The sequence below is a fragment of the Mytilus edulis genome, chromosome 2 (genome assembly GCF_963676685.1).
Source record: "Mytilus edulis chromosome 2, xbMytEdul2.2, whole genome shotgun sequence".
In the NCBI taxonomy this organism is placed as follows: domain Eukaryota; kingdom Metazoa; phylum Mollusca; class Bivalvia; order Mytilida; family Mytilidae; genus Mytilus; species Mytilus edulis.
In genome coordinates, this window is record NC_092345.1 from 69174095 (window position 1) to 69190307 (window position 16213).

The window sequence follows — 16213 nt, forward strand, 5'->3', positions numbered from 1 at the left end:
GCATGTCTGCCTGGCATGGTTTATCTGACCTTGACCTCATATTCATGGTTCATTGGTCTTTGTTTAAGTTATCTTGGTTAATGTTAAGCTTATGTGCCAGTTGTAATAAAGCTTTATATTTAGGACTATCAACACAATATCAATGATAAGTAAAGAAGGCAAGATATTTCAGCATGTGCACTCTTGTTTAAAGTTTGTCTAATGCAATGTATGAATCAGAGAGAGAAAAATCATTGGTTTTCTGTTGCCTATTTTAATTTGTTTATTAGTTTGGTTACATATTTAACTGATAAAAATGCTAGCTAGGTGTTATGCACCTGTCACATACGTAGAGATCACAAAGGTTTAACACTGTCTGTTTGTTTGTTTTCCTTTATCCATTTTTTTTTGTCTCAACCAAATATTATGAAACTTATCCACAATGCTTATTACCATTGAACTCAGATCAAGTTTGAATTTGGTTTGCTTTACTTTCACCATTCTCTAGTTATGTCCCTTTATTATGGAAAAAGTGCTTAATTTGCTGTTTCTGCACTCTTTCTTTGCTTAATATCCTCAATAGAATGTTATGAAACTTACACACAATACTTTGATTTAGAACTTGACATATTATATAGATAAATTATTTATCAACAGGATACAACGACACTGCAGACAGCTGGATATCATCATATGAGTCAGACACTTTTGAAACAGACCTGGTAGAACTGTTGGTCCAGTTACAGCCATTGTATAATGAACTACACACATATGTTAGGTCCAAGTTACAAGAGGTCTATAGAGATCATAAGTTCCCAGCAACAGGACACATTCCTGCACATTTATTAGGTAAGAAGCTTGATTTTAATAGTAGGGATTAAAGGAGATTTTAGGTATAAATAGAGGAGACAGCAACCCAACAAAACGAAAACACAATACAACATCTTAAAGTTAGCATGCAGTTTTCACAGTAAAAAGTGTTAAAACAAAATCACTAATAGTCTAAAGGAATATTTGATTATTTTGATGTCCCTTCTGTCAATAGAGGGGACATTAAGTGTTACCCTGTCCGTCCATACATTCAAGATTTTGTTTCCGATCAAGTTCTAATTTGGGGTGTTTCTGACGCTTCTACTGTCCTTGAGTTATGCCCTTTTATGTATGGAAAAATACCGCATTTTTGGTTTCCATTCTCTAACTTTAGTTTAACTCAACCAAGTGTAAGAAAAATTATGCATAATGCTTATGCCTTCACAATATGGACGGTATGCCTCTTTATAACATGGGGGCATCATCTATGTCCATAGACACATTCTCCATTTATTTAGTCTTGAAAATTTTAAATTTGGCATATAGAAAGGCAATACATGTACAATGCAGAATCTGGTTTCTATGAGTTAAACTCTAGATAAAATATTTAGAAAGCTTTGAAAATTGAAAAATTTGGTTGGTATATTGGGGTTTTAAATTGGTGGTCTGACACCTCAAAGTCATTTTTAATGAAAACAGGATAATCAAAGAGAATTCCTGATAAACGAACAGAGTTTTACACATATTCATTTGATAGAAAGAGAAACATCAAAATTTGAAACATAAATTTTCCATTTCAGGGAACATGTGGTCCCAAACATGGGACAATATACTTGATATTGTGCAGCCATTTAAAAATAAAACATCAGTGGATGTAACATCTACTTTAAAGGAACAGGTAGGTAAACAATTAAATTAAGGTTGGGTCATAAAGGGGGTATATGTCAGTCAAATAAAATAACCAGAAAAATAATGATTCTGAAAGAAGAAAGAAAGTATAATTTCTTCAGTGCCTCTGAGGCAAACTGGTTGAAATATTTCATTTACTGTATATGGATACATAGACTTTGTTTTAAAAGGAAATCCTTTATTTTATCAAAATTTTCTGAAATGTACTGCCATTGAAATATTGCGTTCCTATACTCTTAAATTGTTGACATCTTGCAATTATGGAGTTACATTAACTATGACATCTTTGTATTATAATTCCTCAACTGCACTGTGGGACAAGGGTGAAAGAATAAACTGTGATAAAAGAACAATTAAACAAACATAGAAAAAATATAGGATTGATTGGTATCTGAAAGAAATTCAATTCAAATCAATTTACAACTTTTATGGCAAAGTTTATTAAACAAAAAAAGGAACACATGGACAATGTAACAAAATACACTTAGTTGTCATGCTCCATGATTCTGTGTTAATTGTTTATCAATGTCACTAACTTTGGCACAAAAAATCAGAAAGTTAATTAGCAGGCAAAGTTGTGAATCAACCATCAAAGAAGTTAATTTCCTTTGTAAATGGAAATCTACTCAAGTATTTTAATCCTTAGTACCTCACATCGAATGGAACAATACTGGGGATTTTTTTATTCACTGGAATTTTGTGGATTCAGGGAAGATTAGATTTTTTGTGGATATTTGGCTAAGTGCTTTTGCAAAGTGTTGCATACAAGCCAATAGGAAGTTGTACCTTGTTTAACATTTAAATACCATATATATCTAGCAAATGCAAGAAAATGGTAACCCAAGAGTAATAATGAATGCACAATATTTAAAAAAAAATTGAATATAATTACAGAATTATACAGTACACAGGATGTTTAAAACTGCAGAAGACTTCTTTGTGTCTCTGGGATTAAAGTCGATGCCAGAAACATTTTGGAACAACTCAATGTTTGAAAGGCCATCAGATAGAAAAGTTGTTTGTCATGCTTCAGCCTGGGATTTCAGCAATGGAAAGGACTTCAGGTAAGTTCATTAAGGTCATCATAACTTGTCATGCAACTGTTAAACTCAATGTCTGTCAGAGTTCTTTTAAAAGTCATGTGAAGTTAACAAGTTGGAGAATATAATTTACCATCCTAGATCTCTTGAGAATCATGAAGGGTTCATATATGCCAAATTGTTGCTATTTTAAGAAATTTTCCTTTGATCTTGCTGACTGATATTTTCCTTTCTCAGCGTAGTCTCATGTGATATGAATAATTATTGCTAGAAACTAAGGAGGCACTTGGTGTTGTCAATGAAATTGATAACGTCATCATAGGTAAAATAGTGATAAACAGATTTACATTGGTCATCTCAACTCAATTGCTTTTCTCACTGGCTGTACCAGCTCAAGCGAGAAAATCAATCTCCTTGAATTATTCAACAATAATCTATATTTATGGGGAGTTTATGTTTGAAAAATGTGCTGTTATCTTCTTTGTTGTAAAAAAATGATACAAAAATTATCAGCTGATAACTGACAAACAGGTAATGGAAAAACCAAATTTTGGAAAAGCAAAAATAAATAAAAAACAATGTTTTAGATCTATTATAGTCATGATAGTTAATTTATGAGGATTCAGTAATTGTTTGTAAGATGCTAAAGAATGACATAAACAGTCTTTTTATTTGATTGTTTATCTACCCAAATGCAGATGGACTTTCTGGGTCCTCTTGAATTGAATACTTTTCTTGACTAATTATTATATAGGGACTTCTATTGGTAATTGATAATAACCAAAGTCAGCATTTAATTGATGAGTTTTCTTCAGAGTTAAGATGTGCCCTGATATAACTATGAAAGAGCTTGTGGTTATTCACCATGAATTGGGACATATTGTTTATTACATGCAGTACAGCCATCAACCCATTGGGTACAGAGGTGGTGCCAATCCTGGTAGGAAACACATGCACACATAGTCAATGAATAATAATTTCTTATCAAGCATCACCTGAAAGTATCATAAATAATATACCCAGAGCAAAGAAGAATTTTACGAGATTTTTTTTTTTATTTCAAATGAAAATTTTATAAAATGACTTTGTTAACATGGTTGATGTTATTGGTCCTTTGTAGGATTGTTCATATCTTTTTTTTTACTGGTATATCTTATTTATTTAAGATCAAGAGATTCAAAGTTCAGCTAGCTGAGTTTAAAAGTGAATTTAAAGAAAAATGGATAATTTTTCGTTAAAATCATATCATTTTAAAAGTGTTCTTTCATTTATGGACTTTCAGTTGGTAGAACATAGATCATTGTATAAATGCACTTCATTTAAAAAATAGTTTTGTATACAGTATATTTTATTATTTCTAACACTTGCAACAAGTAATTATATAAGTTATAGTTTCTTAGTTGTGCATGTGTTTCTGTATTGGCACTGCATGTCATAAGTTTGCATGAAGCTGTGATATATATCATGTCATTAAAAATATACTTGCAACTACGGTGGCTTAAATAGTTTAATTTATTCATTAAAATGTTTACAGCCAATTGCATTGAGTGTGAAGGTTAAAGTCACATCTTTGGTTAGCTTGCCTGCTAGCCGAACCATGAAGTCATTATTAGGTAAGGTATACTACCCTCCTTCGAAGTAGCCTAGTCCTATAGACAGATAGATTGGTTAACTGTCGCCTGTTGGACTAGTTTACTCTTAACGGAGGGTAGTTTTCCTAACCTAATAATGACTTCACAGTTCAGCTAGCAGGCAAGTTAACCAAAGATATTACCTTTACCTACTCACTCAATGCAATCGGCTGTGATATGAAAATAAGGAGATGTAATCAACTATAGGTCACCATATACCACTTCACCAATTAGCAATATCCATACAATATAGAAAGCTATAAAAGGTACAGACATGACAAGATATAAAAAATAAAATGACTGCATCATTTATGCTAAAGCAATAGAGCGAAAACAAAATGACAGACAGAAACTGATGACAACCACTGGAATCAGGTTCCTGTCTTGAGGTAGAATTACATAATAAATATAGAGGGGTTTATCGTGTTTATCAGCATAAGGGTGTGTCATCATGTTTTGATAAGGTTTGTACATGAATAGACAAACTTCCATAGTTTGCTTTTGAATTCATCAAAAGAAGATGTTGATGAAAAAGGAAAATTGCAATCTGAGAGAATTTTGATTGAGTTTGATTATTTCTTTCAAAATTGGCTAATATGATTAAATAGAGTGGGTTCAGAAAACTTAAATGTCCTGATATGCAATATGCTTCATAGATGGTTCTTTCTCCTACGAAAGCGGTGTTTGTGGTAGTGAATCAGTCTTTTTATAAATGATTCTTCTCAAAAATAACAAAATTCCTTTTCAGGATCAAGATGTGTACATCAGTCAACATGGCGGACTTGATCACTATCCATCACGAAATGGGACATATACAGTACTACCTACAATATAAAGATAAACCATTACTATTCAAAGGGGGTGCTAATCCTGGTAGGTACTTAGTTACCATGGTAAAATTCTGTTCTGAGGCTTTAAAACAAAGGTGGCATATTTAGATGGGTTGCAAGCAAAGACTAGTGGATCTAATGATATTTAGGGCCTTGTTCCCATGGAAACACAGACAGTTGTATTTTTTATTGGATGATTCTTCTTCTTACTTTTTTCTGTTAGTAAAAGACCATTGTTAAAAAGGAGATTAGAGTACTTAAAGAAAATTTGAATATTATTCATGTTGAATATATTGAACTGAAATGTGGATGTGCAGTAAAGGCATGTTTTTGTGCTTTTAAAATGATAAATATTTTGCATGCACCTGTTCTTGTATTGTAAAGTGTTTGTAACTTAATATCTTGTTTTTATGATACTTGACACTAATTTCTTATTTTGATTTTTTTATGATAGAAATAAACAATAACGAACATAAGAATATAAACATTTAGACAGGAAAAATTTGTTTATTTAGTTATTCCAAGTTGGTTTTTCATTATTAATGCAATGAAAGGCAAGTTATTTGTATGTCCCTTGGGGGCGAAGAGGGCATTTCGTTTTACCTTTGTCGTTAGTTTGTACAACTGTATGTCCCAAAATTAATTTTTATTCTCTCACTTAAGTTTGCCTCAACCAAATGTTATGAAACTTATATACACTGTTTATTACCACCAAACACAAATCAAGTTTGAATTTAGGTGGCATTACTTTCACCATTCTTGAGTTAAGTCCCTTTATAAAAGGAAAGTTGTCAAATTTGCAGTATTCTTAATCTAACGTAATTTTGCCTAAACTTAATGTTATAAAACTTATACACACAATGCTTATTACTACCAAACAATGTCGGATCAAGTTCGAATTATGGTCGGGTCACTTTAGCTTTTCTTGAGTTATGTCCCTTTGTTTATTAAAGATTGCAGAGTTTGCTGTATGTTACAAGCGAGGACATCAGTGTTCCATGTACCAGTCGTTGACCAATCATATGTCTTTAAATATACAATTCTCTGTTTTAAGGTTTCCATGAGGCTGTAGGAGATGTGATGGCCTTGTCTGTGGCCACACCTAAACATCTTAACAAGATTGGTTTATTGAATAAAGTGGAGAATGATAAGGGTAAATACACAAGATCATTTTATTGTAGAACTATTTGATATCTATCAATGTCCATGGATATCACTAATTAACCATGAAAAACTTTATTATTGTGTTAACTATAGACGGGTTTATCTACAACTGACCTAGAAAACATGGGCGCATCCATTAACCTCTCACGTGACCGGTCAGCCATTACAACCGTGAAAAATAAAGCACGTGCATTGATCAAAACATTATCGATTTTCTGTTTACATTTGTATTTCTTTCATTTATTAATTTATTTTACTATGGATAGCGCCGAAAGTTATAAAAAAGGTGGAGGCAATTCTTGTGCAGTTAATAGTTGTACAAATAATCGTAGAAAACTCCAGATGTGGAAAAAATCAATGTGTGAATTACACAACGAGTTGCACAATGACTGTCCTTGTTTGATCCCATACAAGTTTCATTTGATGCCTTCTGACGAATTAACAAAACTCGAGTGGATAAAAGCTATTAACAGAAAAACTTTGCCAAAACATGTTTATGTATGTTCCGAACATTTTCTTGATGGTGCGCCGTCAAAAAGAAATCCTTGTCCAAAATTAAAACTTGGTTATGACAGTAAAGTTACACCCGGCAGACGCAAGTTAGCACGTTGTGAAACGGCTGTGAAAAAACTAAAATTAAGTTATGAGAATGATTCTGGTGACGATAATGTGTCTGACTCTACTGGTTTTGAAGCTCTGGACATTTCTGTAAATAATGACAATGAAACGTATCCCGAGGCTACATGTAGTTTTAATGTAGCTTATCCTGAAACTGTAACTAAATCTACCCAGTATGATGAGACGGACTTTCTTATTTATGACGACCATCCCTATGCTGAAAAATGGTCAGACATGCAGACAACATCAACTCAGACAAAACTTTTATTGACAGAGGAGAAAGGTGTTCAGAGTAAAATAGAAGGGGGGACCATGTCAGCAAATACGAACATTGTGACTGACAGTGACGCCTTATTATATACTGGTGTAACCAAGGAAGTTTTTTTTACTTTAGTGGAATTACTACGTGCAGACAATCAATTCAATTTTCAACTAGATATTGCAGATCAGCTTTTACTTGTACTGATGAGGTTAAAACTTCATTTGATATTTGATGATTTAGGACGTCGCTTTGGTATTTCAAAAAGTTTGGCATGTAAATTATTTAATTCTTGGATGCCAGTTCTTGCTGAACAACTTAAAGGCTTGGTTGTTTGGCTTCCAAGAGAAACAATTCGAGCTTGTATTCCCGAATCTTTTCGTGAAAATTATCCTCGTACAACTGTGATAATTGATTGTGCTGAGACATTTATACAAAGACCAACAAATCTTAAGAGTAGGTCAGAGACTTATAGTAACTACAAGTCACATAATACTGCAAAATATCTTGTTGGCATTGCACCTCATGGACATATAATGTTTATATCTCGGGCTTTTGGAGGTAGGGCAAGTGATAAATTCATAGTAGAAAAAAGTGGCTTTTGTCAGTATCTTTTGCCAGGAGACGAGGTGATGGCAGATAGAGGTTTCACAATTGATGATTTACTTTTCCCACTCAGAGTCAAACTGAATATTCCAGCCTTTACAAAATGTCAACCACAACTTAGTAATGAGGATTTAACAACAACCAGGCGTATAGCAAGAGTAAGAATTCATGTGGAGCGTGCGATTCGTAGACTTAAAGTTTTCAAAATTCTAAGTAGTACTGTTCCAGTGTCCTCCTTGAAAAACTTTGATGACATTCTTCTTGTATGTTCAGCCCTTGTGAACTTAAGATCAGACTTAATAAGAGAACCTGATGAATTTGCTGAAATTTAAGTTCTTTATTCAGATAGTTTATTTTGACTTGGTCTCATGTGTACAATTTTGTTAATAACCTAACACCTTATAGTTCAATTGATATTTGCCACTGGACATTAAAAAACAATCAATCATCTTTATGTGTCATACCAGTCGGATACATGTATACATTTATATATACAAATGTAGGCATAATATTTACTAAACTATATATTGCATGAACATGATGAATGAGTTTCTCTTTCAATAAATATATATATATATATATATATAAAGTTAAAAAAGGGGAGGCCAAAAGCATGGTTCATGTATGCTTTCTCTGGATCAATCTTTGTGAACTATTTGTGCACACATACACATTTATGTATCAGCACCGGCTTCTTTCACCACACAACATGTAGCTTTAAGTAAAATTATTTTTCAAATATGCTTTTCGGGGGGGGGGGGGGGCTCATTATTGAAGACTGTTTATCTAGGTTACATACATTTGTACATGTATATTTGTTAACATTGTTGTTTTGCTTTTTTTGTTGATACTTATAATTGAAGTTGTCTTATTGGCAATCACACCACACCTGTACATAAGGGGGGCTCATTGTTGAAGACTGGTGACATAAATTTGTACATGTATATTAGTTAACATTGTTGTTTTGCTTTTATTGTTGATACTTATTAAGTTGTCTTATTGGCAATCACACCTGTACATATGCATGTACATGCACTACAACTGATTACAGTAAAAAAAAATTAAAAATAAAACATAATTTTATTCTTCTTTACATTTGTTTGTCACTGTTTAATGATTCAAATGTACATACATAAATCGGTTCTTATTGACTCAAATGTATCCAATTTTATTCTGTTTTATGTTTATATTTGCCATATTTTAAAAAAGGAAGTGTCACTACTTAAAATGAACATGTGAAAGGTTTAACCTAAGTTAAATTAAACGAAAGAATAGAAATATCTTGATCAGCTTGTGCAATTTTAATTACTTCATAAAATTTCTAAATATTCTACTTAGTACAAGACGATCATTGTCAATCTCATCGACTATTCTGTTCAGCATTTTATTAGAATAGAACGTCCTTAATCTGCGAACTAGTTGCTGAATATAATCTTCATCAAAAGCTATATCTATAAGAATGTTATCATCTGGACTTCTCCAAATAAAAATTTTAGCTTTATGTAACCCGGTACAAAACATTGTTAATTGTATTTGCATAAAGTAGGCTCTGCTCCCTTTTTTCTTCAATACATAAATCCCCTCACTATTTTTTTCTACATCATATTTTGTATTGGCAATTAGTTCGTCTAAACAATTCCATTTGTTGGCAATAGGAAATGGGCATTTCACTTCCAGTATAGTGTCCCCATTCATTATGCCATCAGGACTAGCTGATAGCCAATTTTCTGTCAACGACACATACATCCCATGATCAGTAACGTTATGGCCCTCAGACTGTAAATATTTTTTCGCAATAGGTTCTTGCTCATTACCATATCTTGTAAACTTATTCCCTGTAAACTTAGGGTACAAATGTTCTCTGATAAATGCAGAGCAATCTGTGGTTTCCTTTATTGGAACTTTGCTAGCACTGCTAGCTGTAAGGCGTATTTTTCTGGCATCCTTCCACAACACACTTCCACTCTGTCCTTTGGTGTTCATATGTAACTCTTGGACCTTAGCAGGAGTGAGAGAAATGTACTTATTAACGAAGTTAGAACACTTTCCGCATGAGTCTAAGGCTGTATGATCGCCATGATCTTCTTGAATTATATCCTTAGTGAACGGTTTACATGTAAAACTTTTACTTGCCGTCGTTCCTTTGATGCTGAATAAAGGAAGTAGTTTAGAACTGTTAACTGCTTCCTTAAACTCTCTATCCAATGTATACATTGGTGTATCCCGACTACCTGGTATGTTATTATCTTCGTCACTGTCCATTACATCTTCCCCTGCTTTCGGTTTTTTAAAAATAATGTTCAATAGGGGCTTTGGTTCCACATTTCTCGTTGTTCCACGATTCCATTTTGCATTTTCATCCGTGCATGATACACCTGTCAAGTTGTTTCGAACTGCATGTTCAATTTTCCACAAAACAGCCCCAACATGACTACATGTACAAAATGTATGGCCTTGACCAGCCATACACGAACACCACCCGTTTACTATTGAGCCATCTTCATTACAAAGTACAAATACCTCATTTGTTCTTGAGACTGTTTGAGACGATCTTACTTCTCCTTTAAACATAATTGTCTTATTATTGTTAATATAATGCGTTGTAACACCAACGTTTCCACTTTGAAAATAGTTAAAGCTTTGAAGGCTTTTAAAGTTTTTCATTTGTTGACCGTCAACTGCTTTTGACTCCACAAGAAAGTTGTAAATATCTCCGTACATCATATTTGGCCATACACGCATGTCGTCAATCCATGTTTTGACTTTATCAACACCCGGAGGTTTCCATTCTTTTGCTACTGATGACATTATGTTGATTTTCTTCGTTAAGATCGATTGACAATAAAGGCTTGTTTACAAATTTTTCACGGTTGTAATGGCGGCGCTGTTTACGACGACACCTAGGAGTCGCGTCTCTAACTAAGGGGGATAATCGAAAAAACCTGTCTATATGTACATTCACAAAATATGAGTAAAAGTAAATAAAAATCATCATTAGATACCAGGATTAAAATTTTGGATGCCTCACGCATGTTCTACATTTATAGACTCATCAGTGATGCTTGAATCAAGAATGTTAAAGGCCAATAAAATATGAAGTTGAAAATTGACTTATTTGACTTTATAGTATTTAATGAGTTGAAAATCTAGATAAACGATTATTTAATGTAATTGGTCTACAGTCATTACACACAAAGTTCAAACAAAAAAGCTTATAGTATGGTGATTTTGGGAGGGTGACCAGGCAGAGGAAATGGGTAGCTATTTTGTGAAATCAATTTATGTCATTTTCAATTCATAGCCTTGAAATTTCACAGAAAAGTTGCACAAATATTGAAAGATTTGTTATCATTGAATTTGATAGTGGATTTTTTTCATATTTTCCTGTCAGTTGAACTTAGAGTCTTAGACATTTTTTAGCAAAGGACAGAACCAATTTTCAACTAAGATCTTGAAGTTTAGCACTTGCTATTATGGAATTGATTGAGTAATAAAAAAAATATATACTTGTCTTTAATACCTCCAGCTAACAAAAGATAATTTATGGTAAATCTAGATGTTATAATGAGTTCATACATTTTTCAGAATACGATACAAGTTGTGCAAAGTTTGAATAGTATTGTTTATTCCTGAGTATGATTTTAGTGTGACTTTATTACAGAGAATGTTATAAATTTTCTGATGAGCCAGGCATTAAGTAAGATAGCCTTTCTTCCTTTTGGATACTTAATGGATCAGTGGAGATGGAGTGTATTTAGAGGGGAAACTCCTAAAGACAAGTATAATACAAAATGGTGGGATTTAAGGTAAAGAAATTCAAAATGTATTTGATATTTTTGATAGTGTATGTTTTAGTATTTAGAGTTATGTGTAAATTCCTTATCCATATGGGTTTCGTAATAACCTTGTGTGGTAGATGATCAGGAACAATGATTGTCTTCCATTGATTGCAGTTTATAGAAATGAATAGAGGATAGTAAACACTCATATTTATTACTTTAACCCCCAATTTAGGTTTTAAAGAATGGTGACATGATATATGCAATATAAAGCTATAGACCAAAAAGTAATATTAATGAAATGAAATTTGGGGTATATGGTATTGAGACAGTAACTCAAGGACAAAAATAACCATAAAACATCAAGAAGTCAAGATAAAGTCTTCAACAGTTTAAAAATTATGTCCCCTTGTATTTGAATGAAGGAAACATCACTTATTACTCGATTTATTTCACTTGACTGGGCGGAGTTTAACCGGTTCGCTCATAATAAACCAGTCCATCTGTAGATGGGTGTTTTAGTATAAACTCATCAATGAAGTGTCCAGTCATTGTTTTGTAAATTCAATTGATGACACTGATAGGTGATTAGAAATCAGTAATAATTATACCCCACGCAACGAAGTTGCGGAGGGTATAATGTTTTTGACCCGTCCGTCCGTCCGTCTGTCCGTCCGTCAGTCCTGTTTCTTGTCATCGCAACTCCTCTGAAACTACACAACAGAATTTCATGAAACCTTTTCAGATAATAAGGACATACTATGTAGTTGTGCATATCGACGGGAAATTATGATTCAATTTTATTTCTAGGAGTTACGCCCCTTTGAACTTATTTGCTTCAATGTACTTCTGCAACAGTTTGTCATCTCAACTCCTCTGAAAACACACAACAGAATTTCATGAAATTTTGTAGATAATAAGGACATACTATGTAGATGTGTATATTGACAGGAAATTATTATTCAAAATTTTTTCTTATACAATTTTTTTTTCTTATACTTATTTAATTTCTCCAATGACAATGTGCGTACGTGGGGTATGTGAGCGTGCTCACTAAGGTTCTTTAATTATAACGGCAATCATCCTTATCACACACATCTTAAAATAGACTGTCCTTATGCAAATTAAAACATAAGCTCCGCCCGATCAGATGAAATAACATTGGTAATACAATAAGAGCAAAAAAACTCTATCAATCAATAGTTTATGTTAGAGCATCTTTTCATCTTTCTGTAAAAGGGTCTTTGCAGAACTATTGATAAGCAGTGTCCATTGCAAAAAAAACGACAATATTAGAAGTGAATACAATAATAAGAAAAACAACGCTATTCTTGCATAATTATAACTTGAAGTATTTTTTTAATGTAGATGTAAATTCCAAGGAATATCCCCTCCAGTTGAAAGAACAGAAGAAGACTTTGATCCTGGAGCAAAATATCATATTCCAGGAAATACTCCTTATATCAGGTAAAGATCATATATATTTTGATATCATCACTGCTCATAAGTTTACACTGAAATGCAGTCAACTTTAGCGTTTGATAGTTCATTGATAACATTCTGGCATATCACAAACAAACAACTTGTAACGTCTCATTTCATTGGCTGAAAGATTCAAATACAACAACAATGATCGTAGTGTGCATGTGAATTGACACAGGTGACTGACTTTGGAATGTACTATGTTACTACGAACGTAAAAACAAGGATTTGACAATGTTACAATGTATAGTTTACAAATCTTTGGTCAAAAGAATTAAATAAATGTTTTGTGAATTTCAAATAGTTGTGTCGAAATATTATACCGCAGCAACATAATTATCTTGAACCGCATTATGAAAAATATATGAATAAAAATAAAATTATGTGACATGTGAATGATGTGACGCTTTTATACGGATGATTAAGGAGGGGGGCAATAGGGGGTCCTTTAACATGTTAACAACACCTCGATTTTGGCAAAAACAGTTAACAAAAAATGCAAAAATGCTGATAACAGTTAACAAAGTGGGGGGGGGGGACAGCTAACAGCTTAAATTGATCTCAGATAACAGTTAACAACACCTTAAAGAGGCCCATAACAAGTTAACACAAAAAAGTATTTATAATGGATTTACACAATCCTCTTTTAGTGTTTTCATGCTATAAAACGAACACACCGACAGAACGTTACACAGTAGCTAAGCGTTTGGTCATTCAGAAATTACGTATCATTTACGGAGCAAATGGTCTCCGAAATATGCATGCGTATTTAAAATGAAATACAAAATCATACATGTAAGATAAACTGAGAAACAAAATATTAAGAAACTACTGACAGGGATGACTGAATGCATGTACAAGAAGGGACCCACCTTTTTATCAATACATTTAATGAATAAACACGCTTTTAAAAACTGATTGTTTTTATGTAACTATTTTAATACATGTATTTACAATAGATAATTACGTTTGTTTTTCAACCGAGAATAGCAACACGGTTAATAATAAAATTCATTAAGTATATCGCTTGAGTTAACAAAGTACATTACTTCCACTGTGACATGGTTTGCCATCTCCATTTTTCTTTAAACAAAGTATTGTTGGTTTATACATGTTCTTAATTTACTCAGAATTCTGGATTTTTTTTCTCAAAACTAAGTTTACTGAATCAGAAAAAAATCACACTTTTCTTAGTCGAATACCTAAAACCTGCGAAAGATATGAAAAGGCAGGATGAGCAACTTGGCAAAAAAAAAGGCCGGATGACGATTTATCCGGACAAACTAATAAAAAAAAGGCATGACCAAATAGACCGAAAAATAAAAAGACAGGACAGAGATTACAACTAAAAAAAGGAACAAAATGTTTTATCCAAGTCCCCCCCTCCCTTCAAAATAAAATGGTAGATCTCTTAATTCAGAACCAAATGAGAACACAGTTGAATAATTAAATATTTCGATGTGAAACCTGTTACTAAAAAGTTTTAAAATTTTACTATTGCACAAAATTATGAATTCAATGAATTTTACATGCACATGTATAAAAGCTAGAATTGCTATTGGATAATCAAGAACACAATCATGTACGTGAATACGATGATGGAAGGTTATAACAACCTCGACCAGCTACGTTAATACTAATCAGTCCATTCAACTTGAAGTACGCATGTTCTATTTTCGCAGGTGTGAGGTCGAAGGTTTGAATTGACCAATATAACGATCGTTCCTTTACGAGTTAATCTAATAAAGTTTGTTTGACTGATTACGTCGCAATACCTTTCGCTAAGCTTTACCACATATGAGTGTAGTGCTAAGCAAAGGAAAGAAGAAACACATGTCTTTTTATGTTAATGTTAATATATAAAAGCAAATCGGAAAAGATTCCCTGTTCTTTTAACTTTTAAAACCTAAAGAATTTTCCAATAATTTAAAAGTTTCTGCCTTTTGACAGAGTTTTGTTTAATACTTTTGAATTCAGTAAGAGTATATTACATGTCACTATGGTATTTACTGTTCATGCACAGTACCAGGAGTAAAATCTTATGGGCAGTTGTATTAAAGTTACATAATTTCATTTAATGTATAAAAGTCCTGGGACTGGCAAAACAATTAGACTGTTGTTGATAGAGAATCTCTTTACAGATACTTTGTGAGTTATGTGATACAGTTCCAGTTCCATAAAGCTTTATGTGAGGCTGCAGGACACAAAGGAGCATTACATGAGTGTGACATCTACAATTCTACAGCTGCTGGGAAACTCTTGGGGTAAGATAGAAGGAAGTCTTTGTTGTATCTGAGGGAATAAAGTTGAATAATAAATAATTCTTTGGTTAAGAAGTGCAACTCTCATTTTATCAAGCAATTTTTTTACTAATTTATGTTGGCATTTTTAAGTATTATAGATTATTTTTCTCCCCAAATACAATTGAATGATCAATCAAAGAAAACCAAGAGAAATAGCTGCTTCAACAACCTTTTCTGGTTTGACCTCATGAGCAACAAGGTAAATAATTTTGAAATAAAGTTTTTAAGATCAAACATGTTAAATATATATGAATAAAGAAAAGGAAGAATATGTTGGGTGATGAGATAACAACTGAGGCACTTTATTTTCTTTTTATTTATGAAAAATGATAAACATTATTTTGGAATTATTTAGAGATATGCTGAAAATGGGCCAATCAAAACCATGGCCTGAAGCTATGAAAGCCATTACAAAGCAATCTAAAATGGATGTTTCTGCAATCTTGGAATACTTTGCACCCCTTATTGAATGGTTGAAAGAACAGAACAAAGGTCAAAGATCAGGTTGGACTGATTCCTGTCCTAACCCTGTGTCTGGGAAGCTTACAGATGAGGAATCAGCATGGTTATATGTAAACCAGTACAACACAATGGTACAAGATGTCAACGCTAAACAAGGAGAAATTGATTGGTCATATGCCACAAATATAACAGATTACAACCAAGAAGTATCGGTTCGTAGATATAGGATATGTATATATAATTGAAACAGATGCTTTTACAATCCATTAAAATTGGAGTGTAGCGTATCAGAACATCGGATTTTAATGAGATTGATGCTTTTATTTTAGATATTTGTATTG

At 32.8% G+C, this 16213-nt stretch overlaps 1 protein-coding gene across 3 annotated transcripts in view; it reads left to right on the plus strand.

The window, feature by feature from the left end:
* The window catches only part of LOC139512766 (uncharacterized), a 107841-nt gene that overhangs the window by 12176 nt on the left and 79452 nt on the right, over positions 1–16213 (plus strand). For all 3 annotated transcript variants that reach the window (XM_071300653.1, XM_071300654.1, XM_071300656.1), the window contains 9 exons: positions 637–828; positions 1590–1687; positions 2593–2762; positions 5118–5242; positions 6254–6352; positions 11508–11652; positions 12994–13092; positions 15249–15371; positions 15766–16084. In XM_071300653.1, the coding sequence (XP_071156754.1) occupies positions 637–828; positions 1590–1687; positions 2593–2762; positions 5118–5242; positions 6254–6352; positions 11508–11652; positions 12994–13092; positions 15249–15371; positions 15766–16084 (1370 nt within the window). The remainder of the gene's footprint in view (positions 1–636; positions 829–1589; positions 1688–2592; positions 2763–5117; positions 5243–6253; positions 6353–11507; positions 11653–12993; positions 13093–15248; positions 15372–15765; positions 16085–16213) is intronic.